We start from the raw sequence: 22,636 nt of genomic DNA, 5'->3' as shown, positions 1-22,636 counted from the left end.
TAAGAAGTCAACGCTGATGACCATGAGTACTTTAAATAGAATCAGCATTCCCGAGTTTCCCTTTTGGCTCAGCATGGCATTGTTACTGGTCCTGTCTTTGTTTCAAAACAGAATTTTTAATTTAAAATAAAAATAAAACAAATTATAAATTAAAATAAGGATCAGTCACTGTGGCACGCTGAGCCAATGGGAAAATTCAGTAATACTAATTCTGTCTTTATTTAAAGTTTTGGTATCTTGTTCATTGTAATTTTTTGCATTTTCATCTTTTCTAAATATCACATTAAGTGTTTTTTATTTGTTTTTTTAGAAAGGTTTTTATAAAAAAGCATTTATGTATTCACTCTAGAGAGCGTGCTCGCAAGCAGGGAGATGGGCAGAGGGAGAGAGAATCTCAAGCAGACTCTGAGCTGAGTGTGGAGCCCAATGTGGGTCTCAATCCCAGGACCCTGGGGTCATGACCTGAGCTGAGATCAAGAGTCAGATGCTTAACCGACTGAGCCACCCAGGCGTCCCTGCATTAAGTGTTTCTTAAAGCTTATTTAAGTAATCTCTACCTCCCACGGGGCTTGAACTCGTGACGCCGAGATCAGGAGTTGCATGGTCCACCGACGGAGCATAGTCTGTAAGGATCCGTTCATTTGCACCCACCCAGGGGGTTGTTGTGTGCATTAAATGAGTTCTTTCATGTCGAGCACCTAGCACAGGGCCTGGCACCTGGAAAGAGCTATGTGTTTTTTAGATAAACAAGTAAATATATAGCATATTAGAGTTAAGTTAAAAGGGTATACATGCCATGGAGGAAAAAGCAAGCCAGAGAAAGGAGGTGAGGCTGGCTGAATGATTTTAGATAAGATGGAGAAAGAAAGTGATGAGGATCCAACGAGTGAACCAGCCATGCACCGTCTGGGAGATGGCATTGCAGGCAAAGGGCACAGCCCGTGCAAAGGCCCTGGGGCAGACCCTGTGTGGCATGCTGGACAAACACAGGAGACCTGTGTGGCTGGGGCAGAGTGGGTGACGGAGAGAGAGGGAGGTGGGGAGAGCAGGAAGGGGACAGGGCAGGTCCTACAGGGCCTCGTGGGCTTTGGGGAGGACTCAGGCTTTAATTTAGAGACTTCTTTGGAGAGTTTTAAGGCAGGATGATATGATACTCTTAGAGCAGTTGGACAAAATGTGTCAATACCCTTTGAAATATTTTGAATGGCAGGTGCGCCTAGCAAGTGTGAGAAAAAATGTTACTTTTGGTTGCTGGTTGCAAGCACAAGGGCTGCTGTTTCTTTTTTTGTTTGCTTTCTGTTTTTGTTTTGTGTTTGCATGTGTGTGTGCGCGCGCTCGTGGGTTTTGCTCCTGAAACCCCAAAAGATGTCGCTATTTCTAATCGGTAAGCTATAAACTTAAAAGTGCTGAGCACAGTGCCTGGCACATGGGATTATCAAAGTGTTCCTTTTTGGGTTTTTGCCGCTGGTAGTAGTATTAGTACCACTACTACTGTTATTGACTTACAGGCGTCAAAGTGCCAAGGGCAGCCGGGTCAATGCCAAGCAGGCACCCTATAGAACCGTGCGCCACTTTTAGTGTTTTTTTCCTGTCGTCAGCCGCGGGCGGAGCGGGTGCCCCCTGGAAGCCAGGTCTGCCCTGCCCTCGGGTTGGCGCTCCCCCACCCAGAAGGCGCGGCTGCGGGCCCGCCGGCCTCGGTTTCCCCGCCCGCTCTGGGCGCCGGGGCGCGGGGCGCGGGGGGCGGGAGGCGCTCGCGGGGGGCGCCGCCGCGGCAAGGCGCGCTCCGGCCGCCAGGGGCCGCTGCGGAGCCGCCCTTTTGTGGTCCTGATGCTGGAGCGAGCGGGCGCGCGGAGGAGGGAGGAGGGCGCGGGGACGGGGCGGGAGGGAGGCGGGAGGCGGCGTCCGTCGCTCCAGCTGCGAGTCCGCCCGCCGCCCGCCGCCGCCGCCGCCGCCGGCTCGGTCCCGCGCCCGCCGCCCGCCTGCGCCCGCCATGGCCCGCCTGACGGAGAGCGAGGCGCGCCGGCAGCAGCAGCAGCTCCTGCAAACGCGGCCCTCGCCCGTGGGCAGCAGCGGGCCCGAGCCCCCCGGGGGGCAGCCCGACGGCATGAAGGACCTGGACGCCATCAAGCTCTTCGTGGGCCAGATCCCGCGCAACCTGGACGAGAAGGACCTCAAGCCGCTCTTCGAGCAGTTCGGCCGCATCTACGAGCTCACGGTGCTCAAAGACCCCTACACGGGCATGCACAAAGGTGGGCGCCCCGGCCCCCTCCCTCCCCTCCCCTCCCCTCCGTCGGCCTCCCCACCCCACCTTCCGGCATCTTCTCTCCCCCAGCCCTCCTCTCCTCACCTCCTCCCTCTGCTCGCCTCTGCCACAGCATCATTTCTCCCCCCCCCTTTTCCACCCACCCCTCCTCCCCCCTCTGGGGGTGCAGCTGACAGATTCGAGCTGGCCCCCTCCCCTCCTCCGCCCCCTCTCCCTCCCTCCCCACCTTCCGGCATCCTCTCTCTCCCTCTCCCTCTCTCTTTCCTTTTCTCTCCTCTCCCATCTCCCTCTACCTCCCATCCTCTCCCCCCCCCAGCATCCTTCTCTCTCTCTGCCTCTCCCTCCCATTCCCCCTGGACCCCCACCCCTTCCTCCCTCCCTCACCCACTCTTTCCTGTCCCTTTGCTGGGGGAACTGCCTGAACATCGCCCCCCTTCCCCGCCCCCCCCCATTCATTCGGCCTCCCCAGGCCCCGTCGGGGAAGTTTGCACCTCTGGACTCCATTGCTTTGGTCATTTTCACAAAGCCAGGCCAGCGGGGCAGGTCCGGCCAGCCGCAGGGGACACGGATGCCCAGGACCCTGGGCTAATCGGTAACTACAAAGAAAGCGGGGTGGGGGTAACAGGGAGCTGAGCCAGGCTGGGGGGGGGGTGGCGCCAGCCTCCCCAGCCTTGGGTGGTTAAAATGCTATGGTTTGCCCACCCCCCTGCCCATCCTCTCTGTTTGGATCAGCATCCCCCCTCCATTTCTCTGCCCTCCCCCTCCCTGCCTCCACCTTTGGCTCAAGTTAAAACTGGCCTAGCCTGTTAGCAATGTGTTGAGGTCTGAGCCTGGACCGTCCATCTGGCAGAGCCCAGATCCCAGGGTGGACGGGGAGGCGTGGGCGACCTGGGAGCCTAGTGGGGGAGGCAGGAGGGGTAGGGAGGCCTGCCCACCTCCCTCCCACCTGATTCTCTCTCTGATGGGATGCTGGGAGGAGGTGCCCAGAGATTGTGGCCCCAGCCCTGGGCTCTAATCATGGGCCCACTGTCTGAATTACGGTAGCTTTGAAGGCTCTCCTGTAAAGGTGTTGGCGACTGAGGGTGGGGACAGTGAAGGCTTTGTGCCGGACACCCCTGACAAGACCCTGGAGGTGCTTGGGGATGGACCAGGGCCCATGACCTATTTCAGACCCAGTTTGTCCCCATCCTCCTCTCTGTTGCAGGCATGGGAAGCATGAATACATGTTTGTTGAATGAATGAATGAATGAATGAATGAATGAGCGAATGAATGAATGGATGGATGGATGATGGACCGGGGCAGGCCATAGGGAGAGTCTAGTGGGATGGAGCCAGGGCCTGTTACTGTAGCTAGACCCTCCAGCTGGTATCTTAGGGGAGAAAAGAAACCCCTCCCATCCCCCACTTCTTTTCAAATCCAACCATCACCCAAAAAAAAAAAAAAAAAAAATCGGGCTTGGAAAATCTAATTCTTCTATATGAGCTAGGAAGGCAGGGGGTTTCCATTCGCCCATGAGTCATGCTCAGGGGTCCACAGCTGCATGGAGGGCTCTTTCCACAAGCCCCTACCCCTGAAGGGCTCATTTCTAGAAAGATTCTGGTGGAGGTTGGAGGGGGTGTCCACACAGCCCCCAAATGTTGAATTGAAAGGCTGTCGGTGAGCTCTGGTCTAGGAAGCCCATAGGGTGCAGGGGATGGACACACTGGGTGATCCTTCCTTCCTTCTCCCTTTTCTCATTTTTTAAACCTCCCCTGGAGCTCCCCCCACCCTCTGGCCAGGAAGGAAAGAAGGACTATGGCTGGAGCCTCAGTTTCCCCCACTGTCCGCAGAGCAGGGCCCCTTGAATGTGTGGCTATGTTTTTCTGGCTGGAGATTCTTGGATTAGGGGCACCTCAGGGGCTTTTTCAGAAGGGTGAAAATTAGGAAACAGGGTGTCCATGACACCCACCTGTCCCCCTCCACTTCCCAGGGGCCCTGGACACAGGGCCTGGGGCTAAGGCAGGGGGGCAGCCCTCATACCCACTCTCGGACGCCTGAGGGTTGAGGGTGGCTCTCCTGATCCCACCTGTGCTGGGCCTCACCTGTGCGAGGGGGCTGGGGCGGGGGGCAAGCTGGAGGTGCGGGGCTCTCGAGGGCCAGCAGCTGGGAGGGAGGCCAGCATTTGGGGCTCAGCTGTGTGACCCTTGGCCAGTGGCTGCCCCTCTCTGGGTCTCCACCAAAGGGAGGTGGAATGATGAATGGGAAGTACAGGGAGTGTTCAGGCCCCTCCTGCCAACGCTGATCTGGCTTAGTTTCTGGGGAGCCGACAGGGTACAGGAGGCCTGCTGTCGGTGCCAGCTGAGAGCAGCGGGCTTGGGGGTGTGGTCCTGGCAGGGGGAGAGGGGAGAACCCCCCCCCCGAGACTTTTGGGCTCCTGAATGCTAGGGAATCCCATGACGATGGGCACCAGGGGAGCCGGAGGGGCAGATGGGGTGAAGTGGGTCACCATGCCACTGGCTCCCCATGCAGGAAGGGCCTCCCACCCTCCTCTTTATCCTAAAGATCATCTCCTCCTTAGCGGTCATACCCGGGGCCGGCTCAGTCCCCCGCTGAAGGGATTGCCGCCGAGGTGGGCTCTGAGCATCAGCGCATTTCACATGGAAGGGAAACTGAGGCTCAGAGGGGCCAGTACTGGGTCTCAAGGACCAACCAGAGCTGGACCCCTCACTGTCACCCACCTGTCTCCCTCCGGCCCAGGGAATACCAAAGTCTATCTGTGTGATGGAAGGGTGACCGGTTCCCCCAAGCCAAGGGTCAGGCCCCTCAAAGATGGTGTTGGGGAGGGAAGGGACTGTGACACAAGGCACCCCGATGCCTCAGGGCCTGTGCAGTGGGGTCCCGTGCTGAGACCCAGCCACACCCGGGGCTCTGGGAATGTGGCGGGGTGGGGGGGGATGGGAAGGACACAGTCCTCAGAAAGAGGGCAAGCCCTTGGGCGCTGGCTTGTTTTGTTTTTAAGAGAAAAAAGGATGGAGACAGAGAGATGGAGAAACAGAGATTTAGAGACACAAGGAGAGACGAAGAGAGACACGGAGCAGGAGCAGAGAAGGAGAGAGACACAGAGACAGAGAAACAGGGTCAGAAGGAGGACCCCCCCACACACAGCCAGGGAGAGGCAGGGGGAGGCAGGGAGAGCCACGGAGAAGGGGGAGCAGGGAGGCTGCAAAGCCGCTTCTCCACTCAGACCTGTGCCTCAACCAGGAGCTCAGGCCAGGAATTGGGGGGCTCCCACTGGCCACTGTCCCCATGTCCCCCCACCAGGCCTCAGCCAGGGGACAGCGCTCTCAGAGGGGGCCCACGGAGGTGCCTGGCGTGGCTGCGCTGTCCCTCTCTCCCGAGGGGGGCTGAACACCAACGCCCACCCTGCCCGGGGCAGGCACCCGCCCGCGATAGGGCTCGGGCCGCCACTGCTGAGCGGCCCCCCATTTATGGTAATCGTATATGCATTTGCATGTTAATGACAATATTTGTCTTAAAGCGGAGGTTGCAAGGGGGGCCGCTGCAGGTGGGGGGGCCGGGTGGAGGCCTGTGGTTTCCATGGGAGCACCAGCTGCTCGCCTCGCGGCAGGAGGGGAGGCTGGAGCACACTGAGCTCTGAGGCGTGAGATTCGAGCGAAGCGCGCCAGCCCCAGGGAGACGGAGGGCTGCCTGGCGGGGGTGCTGAGGGAGGAGTTGGCGAGGTGGGAGTGGCGCGTGGGGGGTGCCGGGGGCCTGAGTCCGAGCTAGGCATGCCCCCTCTGTGCCTCAGTTTCCCCAGCCGCCCATTCTTCCCTGACTAACAGGCTTTTAGGAGGCCCTCGGAGCCTTTCAGGCTGTGACTTCTGCCCTCCTTCAGCCAGAGAGCATTGAGTGAGCACCTACTGTGTGCCGAGTTTGTGGGGACGTGGGAATCCGTGTGAACGGGAATCGGTGTGGGATTCACGATGGAGTGAACAAGACATGGATCCATCTACCCACATGACCAACATTCACTGAGCACTGCTGTGCACCAGGCCCCGTTCTAGACCCAGGATACGATGTTGGGCAACTCAGATAAAAGTGCCCTCAAGACCTGACCTGCCTTCAAATTCCAGTCTGGCGGGAGGACACAGAGGAACCAGGAGGTCAAAGGCATTGATGTTAGGGTGGTGATGGTGGAAACATGTGCCTCCAGTGGACCCCTGCCCCTGTAGGTGTGGAGACCAGGAGGGCTTCCTGGAGGAGGTGGTCAGTGTGAAAGAGCAGTTCCAAGCTTGGCATTGAGATGAGTCTGGTTTCTCTGCATCTTACTAGCAGATGGTGGTCTCCCACCTACAGGATCGGGAGACCCGTTGGGCTTTCCATCTCAGAGGTGTGGGGAAGGTGAGGACCAGAATGGTAGTTAAGCCTTTTGGCACGGGGCTGGGCTCATTCTGTGACCGAGCTGAAGCCTGTAGGGTGAGAAGGATCTGGTGATGGGGCTGGTGTTCCTGACACAGAGAACAGCATGTGCAAAGGCCCAGAGCACTGTTAACCCTGGAAACTTCTGGTGGGAGAAGGGTGGAGGCTTTGCCCTGGTGGGAAAGAAGCAAAGGGTCCAGGGAGCCCCGGTGTCCCCTTCTGGCAGGGCTCTTCTGAGAGGCTCTGGCATTGGGGGTGGGCCCAGGAGCTATGTCTGGCATGGGCGGGTCTCTCTCGCCGCTGACACTGGCAGATGAGAACCTGGCAGTTAGGAACGCTCAGGAGGACGGTACTCACTCACGCGCCCATTCATTCATTCCGCCAACACTTCCTGAAAGCCTCTGGGGCCTTGTCTCGTCCTGAGTGAGACAAGTATGAAGGCCCCCTGATGGCATAAGCACCTATGGCCAGTGGTCAGGGCCGGGTCGGAGGGAGGCATGCAGGGTTGAGGGAACGGGACAGGGAAGCAGGGGCTCTGCCTGTGGAATCTGGCTGCATGGATGAGGGGCTTTAGAGCAAGGGCTTTGAGAGATGAATAGGAGATTGCCTGGTGGAGGAAGCACTTCATTTGTTTATTCACACTTACTATGTCCCAGGCCCTGTGATGGGCAAGAAGCACAGCAGAGAGTCAGCTAAGCAGCCATCCCTGTCCTTGTGCATGTGGGCAGAGGCAGCTGGGTTTACAGAGGCCTGGACATGTCGAGGGCGTCCCTGGAGCCGAGGAGGAATTAGGTGAGACGTGGGACATGAGGCCAGAGATTCGGCATGGGCCTGCACGGCCTGTGATCCCAGACTGAGGGCACTGGGGAGCCATGGAGGAATTTAGAGCAGGTTAGGAACTCAGGCTTGCGTGGAAAGGGAGCTTCATGTCTCTTTACCTGCCATAGCCAGCCTCTTTCTGGCCTCCTAGCCTCATTCAGGATATGCCTACTTCCTACGCACCTGGGTGGAAAAAGAAGAAGCTTCCCCTTGGGGTGAGCCCACACTGTGGGGAAAGAGGAAAGCAAAGAAGCAGACGTGTTCTCAGAGAACCAAGTTTCTCTGCCCTGCATGGATCACATGAGGAGTTGGGGTTCAGGGAGGGTTAGCACTCAGCCCCAAGTCACACAGCAATATAGCGAGGCATCCCAACCTCCCAGACTGAGGCTTGACCCACTTTGGAAGAAGAGTGGAGGAGGCAGAGAAAGAGGTGTGATTATGGAGATGAAGATTTAGGGTCAAAGCCATCAAGGGAGGCTGGCTGTCCTTGTACTGAAGACGACCAGTGCCAGAGTAGGGAGCTGCTGGGTTTGGAAGATGCTGACCTAGCAATGGTCCTGTTGGCCTGGGGTCACGGGGATCATCACTGATACATAAGCTCTGTGAGGGTGAGGGCTGTGTCTTCTTTGCCATTTGGAAGTGGAGCATGTGGATGGACGAGGGCATGGGGGATGAGACAGTGGGAGGGTGGGGGGTGGCTGGATGTGGGAGGGTGGGCTGGCTGCAATATGGATAGATGGATGGATAAGTGAGTAGATTGGTGCAGGCAGGCATGGATGCAGGGATGCATGGATGGATGGATGGATGGATGGATGGATGGATGGATGACGATTAGTTGGCGCATGCATGAGTGGACTGGTAGATGAAAGTGCAGGTAGGTGACTGGAAGCCTGAATGGACTGAGGGATGGGTGTGTGGGTGGACAGATGGAAGCATGGATGGATGGATGGATGGATGGATGGATGGATGGATGGATGGATAGATGGATGGATGGATGGAAAGATGGGTGGATGGATGGATGGATGGATGGATGGATGGATGGATGGATGGATGGAAAGATGGGTGGATGGATGGAAAGATGGGTGGATGGATGGATGGATGGATGGATGGATGGATGGATGGATAGATGGATGGATGGAAAGATGGGTGGATGGATGGGTGAGTGGACGGGATGGCTGGATGCGTGGGTGAAAGATGGATACCTCCCCAGCATTTACCACCTTCCGCCTCCCATGGTGGATGGGGATGACCTATCAGGTTTGCAGTGTGACAGCTTGGTTTCTGCTCCTGGCTCTGCTTTTTTCCTTCTGTGTGATCTTAGACAAGCCACTTCATCTTTTCCGAGCCTTAGTTTCCTCGCTTGTAGAAGGGAAGGAATCTTGATAGCCGTCTTCCCGAGTAGTTGTAGAAATTAGAGTTCACTTATATCATGGGATTAATGTAATGACTCTGAGTGACGTCTTTCATATTGTAGGTGTCCTCGATCCGTGGCCAGGCAGTCAGATGGTCAGCAATTGTTTATCAAGTCTCTACTATGTGCCAGGTGCTGAGCTGGGCTCGGGGGACACAGGACAATCCCAGGGAGAGGAGGAACTGATAATAAATGGGGAAATAATAAGTAAGATTTAGATTGGACTGAGTTGCTATGAAGAAGATAAAGTAGGATGTGTGTTGGAGGGTGTCAGCTTACCTTGGGTGGCCAAAGACGGCTTCTCTGAGGAGGTGTCCTGAATGATAGATGAAGAAGTTGTGGTTCTGAAGCCAAGGGAAAGGCATTCCAGGACCAGAAACAGCATGTGCAACGGGCCTGAGGTCAGAATGAGTTTGACCTGTCGGAGGAGCAGCGAGGAGGACCGTGTGTCTAGAGCAGAGAGAGTGAGGGGAGGGAGGGAGGAGGGGACAGGGCAGGTATGCTGGGTCTCATGTGTCTTGGAGAGGATTCTGGGACCGTGGTTTTACCCTGAGTGAGGTGGGAGCACTTGATGGCAGTGGGCAGGGAAAGGGCAGGGTCCCTTAGGAACTCAAAATCTGGAGAACATGGACTCTGGGTCCTGCATTTTCTAGATGGGGAAACTAAGGCACAGAGAGCCCTCGAGTGCAGATGAAGCTTTCTGCCACCAGGTTGCACCCGGCCCCTCTGAGGTGCTGCTGACGTTGGCGGATTGCCTGGCGGTGCACTCAGGTTAAACGTCTGAAGGCTAGGAGAGAGAGTCCTTGTCCCTGACCCTCTGCTTGGGGGAGGGAGCAAGTGAGGCACCCCCACCGCAGCCGGGGGGGGGGCTCAGAACAACCTCACCACTGGGGGAGATGGAGGCTCAGGGAGGGGAGAAGACCTCCCCAAAGACACACAGACGGTTGGGGCTGCAGGCTCATTTCTTCATCCACCTCCCTCCCTCGTCTCTCAACGATTTCTTGAGTCCCTACTACGTGCCAGCTTTGAGAGCACAAGACCTGGTGTGTGTCCACAGGGAGCTCACTGCTCTGTGACAGGTGGACGGAGTGGTGTGCTAGTCCTAAGGGGTGGTGGTGTGTGCTGGGGGCGGGCAGAGCGGACGTCCTGGGGTCGAGGGTACTGCGAAACCACAGTAGGAACCACAGTGAGGTACCACCCTGCACGCAGCCGGCGGCTGTTCTAAACCAGACGGGGCAAACCAGCGTCTGCGGGGATGCGGGGAAATCGGAACCCTCGCGCTCGGCTGGGGGGCTGTGAGCTGGGGCGGCGCCGTGGAAGACAGTCTGGCGGTTCCTCCAAAACTGACATGCGGCTGCCATCTGATCTGACAGTTCATACAGACCCAAAAGGATTGAGAGTCCCCAAGAGCTATTTGCACACTGGTGTTCATGCCGCACAATTCACAGCAGCCAAAAGTGGAAACAACCCAAGTGTCCACTGAAGGATGACTCGTACACACAGTGCGGCCCGTCCACGTGCTGGAACGCGAGCCAGTCCTAGAACAGAAGGGACCCCGACACCAGCCACGACATGGACGGACCCTGAGGACATCAGGCTCAGCGAGAGCAGCCAGACCCAGAAGGACACATCCCGCAGGACCCCACTCCCAGGAGGTCCCCAGAGGCGTCCCATCCACACAGACAGAGAGGAGCTGGTGGGAGCCAGGGCTGGGGGAGGGGCTGGAGAGTCCGTGCTTCCTGGGGACAGCGTCTCCGTGTGGGGAGATGGAACGTTCTGGAGACGGAGGGTGGGGGTGGCTGCAGGACGGGGTGAGCGTGCTTCATGCGCGGGGCTGTGCACCTGGGGACGGTTACGATGATGAATTCATGTTAGGTGCATTTTACCACGATTTGGGGCAAAGGCTGCGTAGAGGAGAGCTGGGCTAGGGGGAGGGGCTGGAATTCCCGAGTCAGGCACCTGAGGTCTGAAGGCTGCTTGTCTGGAGAATTGCAAGTGGGTTGGAGTTAAGGGCAGTGGAGGGAATGTGAAGAGAAGAGTCCAGAAGGCAGCGGTGGTGAGGTTGGAAAGGGCTGCGAAGGCGGGCATTCTCGGCTTTGACCTGAGGGTACTGGGGAGACGTATTTAAGGGCTCAGATCATCAGCTCTGGTGGGGGAGGTAAAGAAGAGCAAGGGATCTAGCAAAGTGGTTTCACCTGAGGCGGTTCTGCCCCCAGGGGACCCCAGGTGATGCTCAGGATGTCTGTGGTTGTTACAACTGGTGGTGTTCCCAGCATCCGGTGGATGGGGGCCAGGGGTGCTGCTCAGCCCCCCACAGTGCCTGGGATGACCCCATTCCAGAGTGACCAGAGTACTTTCTGCAGCCCCCAACGCCCTGCATGACCTGCCCGGTCCCCTCCCTGCCCTCCCGTCCTCCCTCTCTCCCCCTCACCCACTCTGCTCCAGACACACAGGTCTCCTTGCTGTTTGTCCAACGCAGCAGGAGTCCTGCCCCAGGGCCTTTGCATGAGCTATCCCTGATACCTGGTATGCTGTTCCCCCAAATCTCTGCTTCTGCACTCTCTCACTTCCTCCAGGTCTTGGCTCAGATGTCACCTCCTTGGTGAGGCCTCCTCTTCCCCCAGGTACTCTCGCCCCCCTTTCTCATGCCTTTCAACCTTCACTTTCTTGATGCCGTCTCCCTGCAGACATGATTTATAGTCACAGCCGCCCTCCAGCCCTCCATGCCCTTCTTCCTTGCTCTCCTTTTTTCCCTGTGAAAACGAAGACTTCTGACATACCACAGATCGTAGATTTTGCTTTTCATGTTATTTTGCTTTTCTCTCCTCCCCCCCTAGACTGGAAACTTCATTAAGATGGAGTCTTTTGCCTTTTGTGTTCACTGCTATGTCCCCAGGGCCTAGAATAGTGCCTGGAACACAGCAGGTGGGTAGGGTGAATGGACAGGTGGATGGATGGATGGATGGATGGATGGATGGATGGATGGATGGACGGACAGTTGGGTGGATGAGTGGAAGGATGGGTAAACAAAGGGATAACAGATGGATGGACAGGTGGCTAGGTGGATGGACAGGTGGGTGGGCGGGTGGGCGGATGGAGGGACCAGTGTGTAGCAGTGGTGGCAGTCTGTGGGAGAAGTCAGGATGGCTGTGGGCAGGAGATTGGGGGTACATGTCTAGACGAGGCCTGAAAGGCCCCGATGCATCAGTCTGGGGCAGAGGAGGAAGGAGGAGTCAGCAGTGGAAAGTAAGGAGCCCGGCCGGGAGGGAGGAGGTCACCCCAGAGATGGTGCGCTGGATGGAGGGGTCCAGGAGCGTGAGCCCCGGGCGTGAAGCCCTGCCCACCTGCACGGGAGCCAACGAGTTTGTAAGTGAGAGGAGGCGTGATGAATACGGCAGAGAGCCTGTCAGCCCCACCGTTGTCAGCAAAGTGGGGACAGCCTGGGGCTGGAAGGATGGAGGGGAGCAGAGAGGGTGTCCAGGGGCAGGTGGCTGATGGAGGGTGGCCCCTCGGCACAAGAGAATGTCTTCTGTAATCCTTAGTGGAGGCTCAGAGAGGTTAAGTGACCCAAGATCACACAGCAGAGAGGGGCATTGGGCCAGGCTTGGTCACAGAGCCAAGGTTAAAGGCCAAAAACGTGGGGCACCTGGAGTGCAAGGGGTTGGGGGTCCAAGGGATTTGAGAGGAGGGTTCACACAACCGGTGGGGGCTGGGTCCTTGCTGGCGAGGGAAGCAGGAGATGCTGGCGATTGGCGATGAACAGGGGTGTCTTTCCTGCGTCTGTTTCCACGGTACAGCTGGTGCATAATAGGTGCTCAGGAAATATTGAGTAACTCCGTGCCATGCATGGTCGGAAAGGGGAGGGATGAAAATGAATCCATGTCGCTGCCCTCAAATAGTTTGCCTTGATATTAGCAGGTCAGCTTGAAAGCACAAGCGTTCAGTCAATGAGCATCCATTGAGCACCTGCTGTGTGCCGGGCTCTGTCTAGGTCCCCCCTGCCCCCCCCCCCGAATCAAACATGTAGAAACCTCTGTCCTTGTAGGAGGGACATTTCAGTGGGTGTGGGGAACAGAAATAAATACAATGCGGGCACCCCCTGCTTTTGGAAAGTTCGTATTACACTACTTTGCTTCCACGCAAGGCCGACATTAGTACCTCTTTTTGGTAACAGGAAGAAATCCGAAGGGGATTTTTGCTTTAATGAATAAAAGCAGAAAGCGAAAGGAGCACTTGCTGGTTTTGGGGTGAGCTGGTACAGAGGCAGGGCTCCCCCAGCGGCGAGCGCGGCCCCACCAAGCGCCTTCCCCGACCACGCTCGGCATGGGCCCCCCCCCCCCCCCGCACTGTGTCTGTGAGCATCTGTGCTTTATCTCAATTCGTTCTGTGCGTCCATTAGCAAGATGTGTCCTAAAGTATCAGAAAAGCTGAAGAGAGGTAATTTTTTTGAGTCTGGGAATATTCAAAGACTTTCCATATGAATTAATGGTAATTGCTTCCCTGCTGTATGCCGTTTAGGCTGACGGAAGGCTTCCCAGGCACTCTCTGCTTTTGGATAGTGAGGGAAACCTGTATGCGTCATAGAGATGGTAATGAGGGCACAGGAAAAACAGCAGGGTGAGGGGGCAATTGAGGGCCGTCACTTTAAACAGGGTGCTCAAAAGAGGTTTCGCTAAGGAGGAGATATCTAAGCCAAGACCTGAAGGAAAGGAGTGAACTGTGCAGAGGTCTGGTGAAGCATATTCTGGAACAGCCCGTGCAAAGGTCCTGGGGCAGGAGGGCCTAGCGTGTTGGAGGAACAGAGGAGGCGTGTGTGGCTGGGGCATAGTGGGCTGGGGGAGAGAGGGAGGAGGGGAGGACAGGGAGGGGATGAGGCAAGGCGTGCGGGGCCTTAGGGACGGTGGGGAGGACTTGGGCTTGTACCCCAAGGAAGTGGGAGCCCTGGAGGGCTGTGGGCAGAGGAGGTGCTCACCGGCGTTCTCTGGTGGCCCCCGGGGGGAGGGCCGGTTGTGGGGGCGAGGGCGGCAGCGGTGGGGAGACCAGGGCCAAGGAGAAGGCAGGTCCAGGGCAGGTCCAGGACCAGTGGATGGGCGCTCGGCCAGCACAGAGGCCGTGAGCTGAGGCCAAGGTCCTCCTGAGCACACAGGGCGCTGGGCCCTGGGGACGCGTCGGTGGCCGGCACACCCGGTTCCCACCTTCAGGGACTCCGAGTGCAGTGGGACAGGAACTCCTGATAGCCAGTTAGAGCACTGCCCAGGCTCTGGGAGAGCCGCAGGGGTGCCTGACCCGCCTCCTCTGGAAGGGACCCGGGCGGGGCCGCAGGGGTGGAGGAGAAAGGATCGGGACACAGACGGGGGCAGGGGTGTGGGGGATCAAGGCGTGGTGAGCTCCAGGGTGGTGGGTGAGAGGCCGAGGGCTGGGTGCAGGGGGACATGACCAGTTCCCAGACCTGCCCAGCTGCCCGGAAGTGACAGAAATCCCACTCTTAGGCATGAAAATAACAACCATGAATACAAAGAAGGAAAAAACAACTTTAAAAACTATTTTTATTTAGGCCACTCAATAGTCCCCCGCACTCTGGAATTTTCTGAAATTCAGAAGCCCTTTGCCCACCCCCAGGTTGGGCTCAGTTCCAGGCCGTGTTTGCGACTTGCTGTGTGACCTCAGGAAAGCTGCTAAGGCTATCTGAGCCTGGGTTCACGCATCTGTAACACGGGTACAATTAGCTGCCTGCTAGAAGGAGGGTTCAGCTGAGACCGTGGCGTCTGACCCAGGGCTTGACTCTGTGCTCTGTTGTTACTTCCTTTCTAGCCATTTGGGGGATTTTTAGCCAGTCCTGGGGGGGTGGTCCTTCCCCTGATGTCCCCCAAACTCCCAGGTGGCTCTGAGGACCCAAACCAGATTCTGCATCTTTCTTCCAAACCGCTCTTCCTACTGGGTCTCCAACTCTGGGAGTCTCCTGGGACATTGGTCATGAACGACCACAGACTTGGCTTAAAATAGCAGACTTTGCCCCCAGCCCTCTGGACCAGGAGTCAGAGATCAGGGGGCTGCGCTCCCTCTGGAGGCTCCAGGGGACAGCTCTTCCTGCCTCTTCCAGCTTCCGGGGGCTCCAGGCTCCCCTTGGCTTGTGGCCGCATCCCTCCATCTGTGCGTCCGTCTTCACGTGGTCTCTCCTCTCTCTCCGTCTCCTCTTGTCTCTTACAAGGACATTTGTCATGGGATCTGGGGTCCGCCTCGTTATCCAGGATGGATCTCATCTCAAGATCCTTAATTACATCTTAATTATAGTTCCTTTTTCCAAATAAGGTCCCACGCACAGGGTCTGGGATGTACACATATCTTTTCTGGAGGGCCACCATACGATCTGCTACACCCTCCCAGGGACGGCCCTGGGCTTCCGCCTCGCCTCCACCCCAGCCCCTCGCCCCCCAGAGACCCGCTCGGAGTGTCCCATCCATTTTTCCTCTCTGTCCCTGTGGCCCCAGCTCAGTCTTCACCTTCCCTGACCTCTAGCCTTCTGTCCTATGCTCCAGTCCCTCCTCCATGCTGGTCCCAGAGGATCTTTCCAGCACACACCTCTGTGCCCTCCCCTGCCCACACATCTTCTGTGGCTCCCCACTACCTTCGACTCAGTTCATTCTCTTCACCTGCTGCACAAAGTCCTTGGGCCCCTGTTTATGCTCCCTGCCCCCCAACAACATCTCTAGACACCTACCGCACTCCCCAGACTGCTCCCTACGACCTCAGCGCCAAAGGCGCTGCTCCAGGAAGCCCTTCCCAGACAGAGTCATCCCTTGTCCTCTGGGCTTCCCCTAGCCCTTTGTCCGCCCTCTGCCCCAGGCTGACCACACGTGGGGGTGTGTCTTTTGTGCCTCTTCCCAGCCTGGGAGTCCTAGGATCGCCCATTAGTCAGAGCATTGTCCCCGGAGCCCAGGGTGAACGGAGACCAGTTGCTACGGAGGGACCATGGCCAACTTTGCCCCGCTCCTCAGACACAGCATCTCCCGGGCTGGATAGAGAGGAGTGTTGTTGTGGGCTGGGGGAGGAGCCCTGGGCAACAGGGTCATGCAGATAGGGGCTGGAGTCCTGGCTCTGTCGCTACCTATGGGTGACCTGGGCCACTGTGAACCTCAGTCTTCTCATCTGTAAGTTGGGCATCATTGGCGGCTCTGTGGGGTTGCCCCAGCACCCCACATGTGGGAGGCCTGTATCGTTAAGTCAGCCCCTAAGGATTCCATTTATCTGCACATTGAGCAATTGGTGTCTACACTAGATGGGAGGCGGCCCGCAATTGTCTTCTCGTAGATGCTCTGAAGGCCGCCCTTGCCTTAAAACATCAAGGGTTTTGAGTGAATGTCAGGGAAGATGGCAGAATTGGGAGCCCCTGCCACTCCACATCCACACCCTGGAGGTCGAAGCCTCTGAGCACAGTGGATGGCAGTGGGACCCGCGATGTCAGATGCCCCTGGGTTAAAACTCCAGCTCTACCCTTTCTTGCGCGCATCTTAGGCAAGCCACCCTGCATACTCTGTGTAGCACCCACCCGACAGGACTCCTGCAGGGAGGGGGGGAGGGGGGGAGCCACGCCCCCAAGATGATGGCCACCCTGCTCAAGTGCTCTGTGAGCAGCTCTTGTCACTACTACCACTGTCTTTACAAGAGGGAGAATATTGAGACTGGAGTTAGTCCTCTGGGCTTCAAATCCCGCCTCTGGCCCCATCACTATGTTACCTGTGTGGCTGCTGTCTCAGTTTCCCTACCTGTAAAATGGAAATAATAATAAATAAAAGACCGGGGCGCCTGGGTGGCTCAGTCGGTTGAGCGTCCCACTCTTGGTTTCGGCTCAGGTCATGATCTCAGGGTCGTGGGATCGAGCCCCATGTCGGACTCCACTCTCAGCGGGGCGTGTGCTTGGGATTCTCCTTCCCTCTGCCCCTCCCCCACCCCGAGCTCGCTCTCACTAAATAAATGAATCTTTAAAATAATAATTTATTATTATTAATTTAATTATTTTAATAATTATAACAAATAATTTATTATAAATAATGATTATTTAATAATAATAATGAATACCATCATGCAATTCTCTGGGGCTAGTCTGAGGACTCAAAGGGTGGATACCGGTGACGTGCCCCTGTAACACGCCTGGTGCTCAGTGGACACTGACTATTATCATCATTACAACTTGGAGTCATGAAACCCCAAAAGCTCAGCTCTCAGACCAGAGAGCAGAGGATCTTAGCATGAGGAGGGACTCTCAGGGTTCTCTGGCAAAAAGTTTCCTCTCTGGGGAGTCACTGCTGCTTACCTCCAGAAATGGGGAGCTCCCTCCCTCCCAAGGGAGCTGTGATGACAGCTCTAGTTATTCAGAAACTTTCATACATACATACTCTTGTTCCTCGATGATTCCCCCATTTTGGTCCCTGCTCTGTCTTTGGGCCTAGAGAGATATGTGGGCATTGACAGCACCCCACCCCAGATTGGGCCTGGTCCAGGCTTTGAAAATGGGCATGGGTGTGAAGGGATGGTCAAGTGCTGAGCACTCTGGAAAGAACCCCAGGGCTTGGCCAGCATGGGAAGGGGCTGCTGGATACCAGATTTGGCCCCCTTGTCATTGGTGAAGCTGATGTGTGGGGTAGGGGTGGCCAGGACTGAAATTGAGATGATAGGTTCACCCATTGTAGGCTTTGGTTGGGTTGTGACTTCCCACAAAAGGTCTGGGACTACGATGCAGCAAACAGACCTCAGACAATTAAAATGGGGTCCATGGCAAAAGTTCCTTTCAGGGAGGGGTGAGTCAGAGGCCTGTGATCCTCCCCCTAGGCCCCGGGGAAATTATTAAAAAGAGGCGAGCTCCAGGCAGTGTACCCTGGTTAGCAAGCAGCCGTGGAGCCTGGAGAGCACACTTACCACCTGTGTATCCCTGGGCAAGTCACTTCCCCACTCTGTGCCCGGAGCCTCCTCTGCAAAATGAGGACAATTCAGCTACTTCGCGGGGTTGTTATAAGGGTTGAGTGAGTCAATACTGAGTACAAGCTTATTAGTGTTCGAAGCCAGTGAACTTTATTAATATCGCTAATAGTCTGTGCTGGGGACTGTATTAGTTTGCTAGGGCTATGAAAAAAATGTACCACAAACCAGGGGGCTTCAAAAACAGGAACGTGTTTGCTCACCGTCCTGGGAGTCAGAAGTCTGAGATTAAGGTGTGGGTTGAGTGGGTTCCTTCTGAGACAGAGGGAGAATCTGGTTCAGGTCTCTCTGGTGGTTTGTTGGAAGTCCTTACTGTCCTGGGCTTGTCAATACGTCACCCAGATTTCCGCCTTCATAGTCACATGGCCCTCTCCCTGAGTGTGTGTCTCTGTGCCCAAATTTCTTCCTTTTTAAGGACACTAGTCCTACGGCACTGGGGCCAACCCTCCTCCAGTAGGACCTCACTTTAACTCTTTCTATCTGCAATGGCTCTTTTTCTAAATAAGGTCCTCTTCTGAGGCCCTGAGGGGTTAGGACAGCAACATATGAATTTTGGGGAGGGGGATCCAATTCAACCCTAACGGGAACTGAAAATCAAGGCTGTATTTACCCAGAAAAGGGTAAACATCACACATTTCCCCCAATTAGAAAAGAGAAACTAAGAGGTCAGGAAGAGAGAGGGTCAAGAGAACAGGCAAGCGTTTCAGCACCCGGGACAGTGGCACCCAGTTCGGTCTTTCGGTCCCTCTCTCTGGCTGAAAACCTTCCGGACCCAGAGGCTGACAGCCTAGAAGGTCGCTCCGGGGTCCTGCCCTAGCCTCCCAGGACCAACGCGTGTTCTGCAAATGAGGCCTCACGGGCCAGAATGGGCCCAAGCAGGAAGGGTTTTGCCTTTATTTCACATCTCCCTGCAGTCCGATTTCTTGCTGGCTGTGCCTAATTTCTCTCAGGCCCTAGGCTAGTTGTCTTAGCACCTATCCTTTCCCTGAAGACCTTGAGGGATTCAATTCAGAAAATAGAAACACCAAAAAAAGAGTAGAAAGACCAGCCACGGGTTGGGGGAAGATGTGTGCATCGGATGTAACCGTAAAAGAATACAAAGTAGTATTTTCATTTACACAGCACATAAAGAATTCCTCCAGAGCAGCAGGGTCCCCGGCTTTATTCATTACTGTAGCAATGTGTGTTACACTCTCGGTGACATACAGTGATACGCCCGCCATAATGACTAACATTTAAAAGGCTGGCAAAACCAAGTGTTGGTGAAAATGAAGCATTCATGTCGTCAGACCCATTGGTCGGAGAATTCGTTGGTACAACCCACTTTGGAAAACTGTTTGAAGGAATCAGCTAAAGCTAACATAAGCCTACCTTATGAGCTGCAGCCCCGTTCCTGGATATGCCTTTGTGCATCAAAGCCCCTGTATAAGAATGTTCCACGGGCAGCTTTGTTCCTGAGAGCCTCTAACAGTGCACAAGCCAGGTGCCCATCCACAAGAGAATGGATGGCCAACTGGCAGCATATTCGCAGGAGAAATATTACACAGCTGTGAAAAGGCACTGACCCCTGACCCATACGACTGCGAGCTGTTGAGCAGCAGAAGCTGAAACAAAGTGAACCTAGGCTATGGTTTTACGTAAGTTTACGTAAGTTCAAAAGCAGAAGGGCTCAGCTACATGGACTAGTGACACGCACGGGGCGGGAAGCCAAAATGAAAAGCAATGACGTGGTTATCACAAAAGCCAGGATTGAGGTCACCTCCGGGGGCTGGAGGGACTTGTCATGGGATGGGAGGCACTGGGGTTTCCGGTGGCTGCCACGATCGATTCCTTGACCTGGGAAATGGTGACATGATTTTATGATTATTTGTTATATCGTACACTTACATGTTGTGCACTTTTTTTGGGGAGGGTATGTTTTTCATATATTCCAGTGACAATTTTTTATTGTGGTAAAATACACCTAACATTAAATTCACCATCTTAACCGTTTTTAAAGATTTATTTGTTTTTAGAGAGAGAGAGAGAATGCGGGGCCGGGGGGAGGGGCAGAGGGAGAGGGAGAATCTCAAGCAGACCCCCCGCTGAGTGCTGAGCCCTATGGGGGGGGGCATCTCATGACCCTGAGATCATGACCTGAGCCAAGACGGACGTTTAACTGACTGAGCCACCCAGCCCCCCCCATCCTAACTATTTTTAAGGGCACACCTCAATGGCATTAAGCACACTCACCCCGTCCTGCAGCCACCCCACCCTCCGTCTCCAGAACGTTCCATCTCCCCACACGGAGACGCTGTCCCCAGGAAGCACGGACTCCGCACCCCCGGCCCCAGCCCTGGCTCCCCCAGCTCCTCTCTGTCTGTGTGGACGGGACGCCTCTGGGGACCTCCTGGGAGTGGGGTCAGACAGTATTTGTCCTTTTATGTCTGGCTCATTGCACTGAGCGTAACATCCTCAAGGTCCATCCACATTGTAACATGGTCAGAATTCCTCACTTTTCAAGGCAGAATAATATTCCAGTGTATGAACGGACCACGTTTTGTTTAGCCACGCATCTGCTGACGGACACAGGTTCTTCCACCTTTCGGCCACGGTGAATAATGCCGTTATGAATATGTGTAAATCTGTTCGAGTCCCTGTCTTCGATTCTCTTGGGTATAGACCCAGAAGTGGAATTGCTGGATCATATGGTAATTCTATGTTTAACTTTTTTGAGGAGCCGCCAAACTGTTTCCCACAGGGGCTGCACCATTTTACATTCTCACAACAAATGTTTTTTAAATGCTAGAAACCATCCTGAGCTCTGCCTGGTGCCCTCCTCCCCAGGGCTCCAAGGAGCCTGTCAGGCCTGAGGCAGACCCCTCCCCATCAACCTCCCAGCCTGTGGGAGTGGCAGCTCGGTGAGCGAGTCCCAGAAGGAAGGATGCGGCTTTAATTAGCTCCTGCCTGGAGGAAAAACGGACACCACGACGTGTTCCCAGGGCCTCTGCGCAGGGGGTCCTCCGGGGGAGGGGGAGGCAGAGGGAGGGAGGTGGGGGTGGCGGACACAGGGTCCAACAGTATCAGAGCGGCGAATGATGGTCTCATTTCACACGCGGTGAAAGTGAGGTCCACAGAGGTTAGAGGCAAAGCCCAGGGCTGAGGCTCTGTCCCCTGGGTCCGTCTCAGGGACCACACCTGCCTGCATCCCACACCCCGCCTCAGGCAAACATCTTTCAAATACCTTTGATCTCACCAGTCTCTCTCTTGGGGCTTCTCTCTCCTTGCTTCTGTCTCTCTCAATGTCTCTTGTCTCTGCAGTTCTCACTCTTCGCACTTCTTCAGCCCCACCCCCACCCCAAGACGACGTCCAGGCAATCACACCCCGGCTCTGGACCCCTTCAGGGTGGGCCGGCCCCTCTCGTCTCCTGATTGGCTCTGCCCTTGGCCCCTGTGCCACACCCCCTCTAGCTCCGCCCCCGCCCCTTGACACCCCCCGCCCCCCTGCCCTCGGACCATCCTCTCTAACGGGGGGTGGGGTGGGGGGGCAACGAAGGCCCAGAGAAGGGCGGCGCTCCATCCAACGCCACGAAGCAGGTCCGTGGCACAGCCACGGTGCTCCTCGTCCCAGTCCTGGGGCGTCTCCTGCATCTTTGGGGCTGCTGGTGCACCCCCCCACCCTCCTCCCTGAGGCAGCAGCTGTCCCACTCCCCCACTGCACCTCACCCAGCCTTCTCAGTGTCTCTTTAGCGTCAGCCACGGATTTAATTAACAGCTGGGTCTCCTCTCTCCCCTTCCCTATCTCACCGTTTCCGTGGGGTGGGGGGGTGCAGCTGAACCATGCTGTTGGTCCCCCGCCCCCCAAAAATGTTGGCTCTAGTCTCCTCTGTTTATTTTTTTTTAAGATATTATTTATTTATTCGACAGAGATAGAGACAGCCAACGAGAGAGGGAACACAAGCAGGGGGAGTGGGAGAGGAAGAAGCAGGCCCATAGCAGAAGAGCCTGATGTGGGGCTCGATCCCAGATTGCCAGGATCACGCCCTGAGCCGAAGGCAGACGCTTAACCGCTGTGCCACCCAGGCGCCCCCTCCTCTGTTTATTTTTATCTTGTAGTTAAAAAAGAACATAAAATCTACTATTGTAACCAATTTTTCCTTTTTTCCCAATTTTTTTTATTGTGGGAAAATACACATAACATTAAATTTACCATCTTAACCATCTCTAAGTGCACAGCTCAGTGGCATTTTTTTCAAAGATTTTATTTAATTATTTGAGAGAGAGAGCATGAGCAGGGGCAGGGGTGGAGAGGCAGAGGGAGAGGGAGAAGCAGACTCCCCACTGAATAGGGAGTCTGATGCGGGGCTCGATCCCAGAACCCTGAGATCATGACCTGAGCGGAAGGCAGACACTTTAATGGACTGAGCCACCCAGGCTCCCCCCCACCCCAGCTCTGTGGCATGAAGCACACTCACACTGCTGTGCAGACGCCCCCATCCTCCGTCTCCAGAACGTTCCATCTCCCCACACGGAGACTCCGCCCCCAGGAAGCATGGACTCCCCAGCCCCTGCCCCAGCCCTGGCTCCCACCACCTCCTCTCTGTCTGTGTGGACGGGACTCCTCTGGGGACCTCCTGGGAGTGGGGTCCTGCGGGACGTGTCCTTCTGGGTCTGGCTGCTCTCGCTGAGCACCGTGTCCTCAAGGGTCCATCCATGTCGTGGCAGGTGTCGGGGTCCCTTCCTTTCTAGGGTTGGATCATGTTCCAGCGTGTGGATGGAAGGACAGGCTGTG

General features: G+C 55.9%; 1 protein-coding gene across 1 annotated transcript in view; it reads left to right on the top strand.

Moving 5' to 3' along the window:
• Nucleotides 1-1,990: 1,990 nt before the first annotated feature.
• CELF5 (CUGBP Elav-like family member 5) overlaps nt 1,991-22,636 on the top strand; it is a 49,900-nt gene continuing 29,254 nt past the window's right edge. The window contains exon 1 of the mRNA XM_045804411.2: nt 1,991-2,249. Within this exon, the coding sequence (XP_045660367.1) occupies nt 1,991-2,249 (259 nt within the window). The remainder of the gene's footprint in view (nt 2,250-22,636) is intronic.

This window comes from Ursus americanus, chromosome 14, assembly GCF_024610735.1.
Source record: "Ursus americanus isolate L20-20 chromosome 14, mUrsAme1.1.p, whole genome shotgun sequence".
Taxonomy (NCBI): Eukaryota; Metazoa; Chordata; class Mammalia; order Carnivora; family Ursidae; genus Ursus; species Ursus americanus.
Note: the sequence above shows the minus strand (reverse complement) of the source record. Positions and strands in the feature narration are given on the sequence as shown.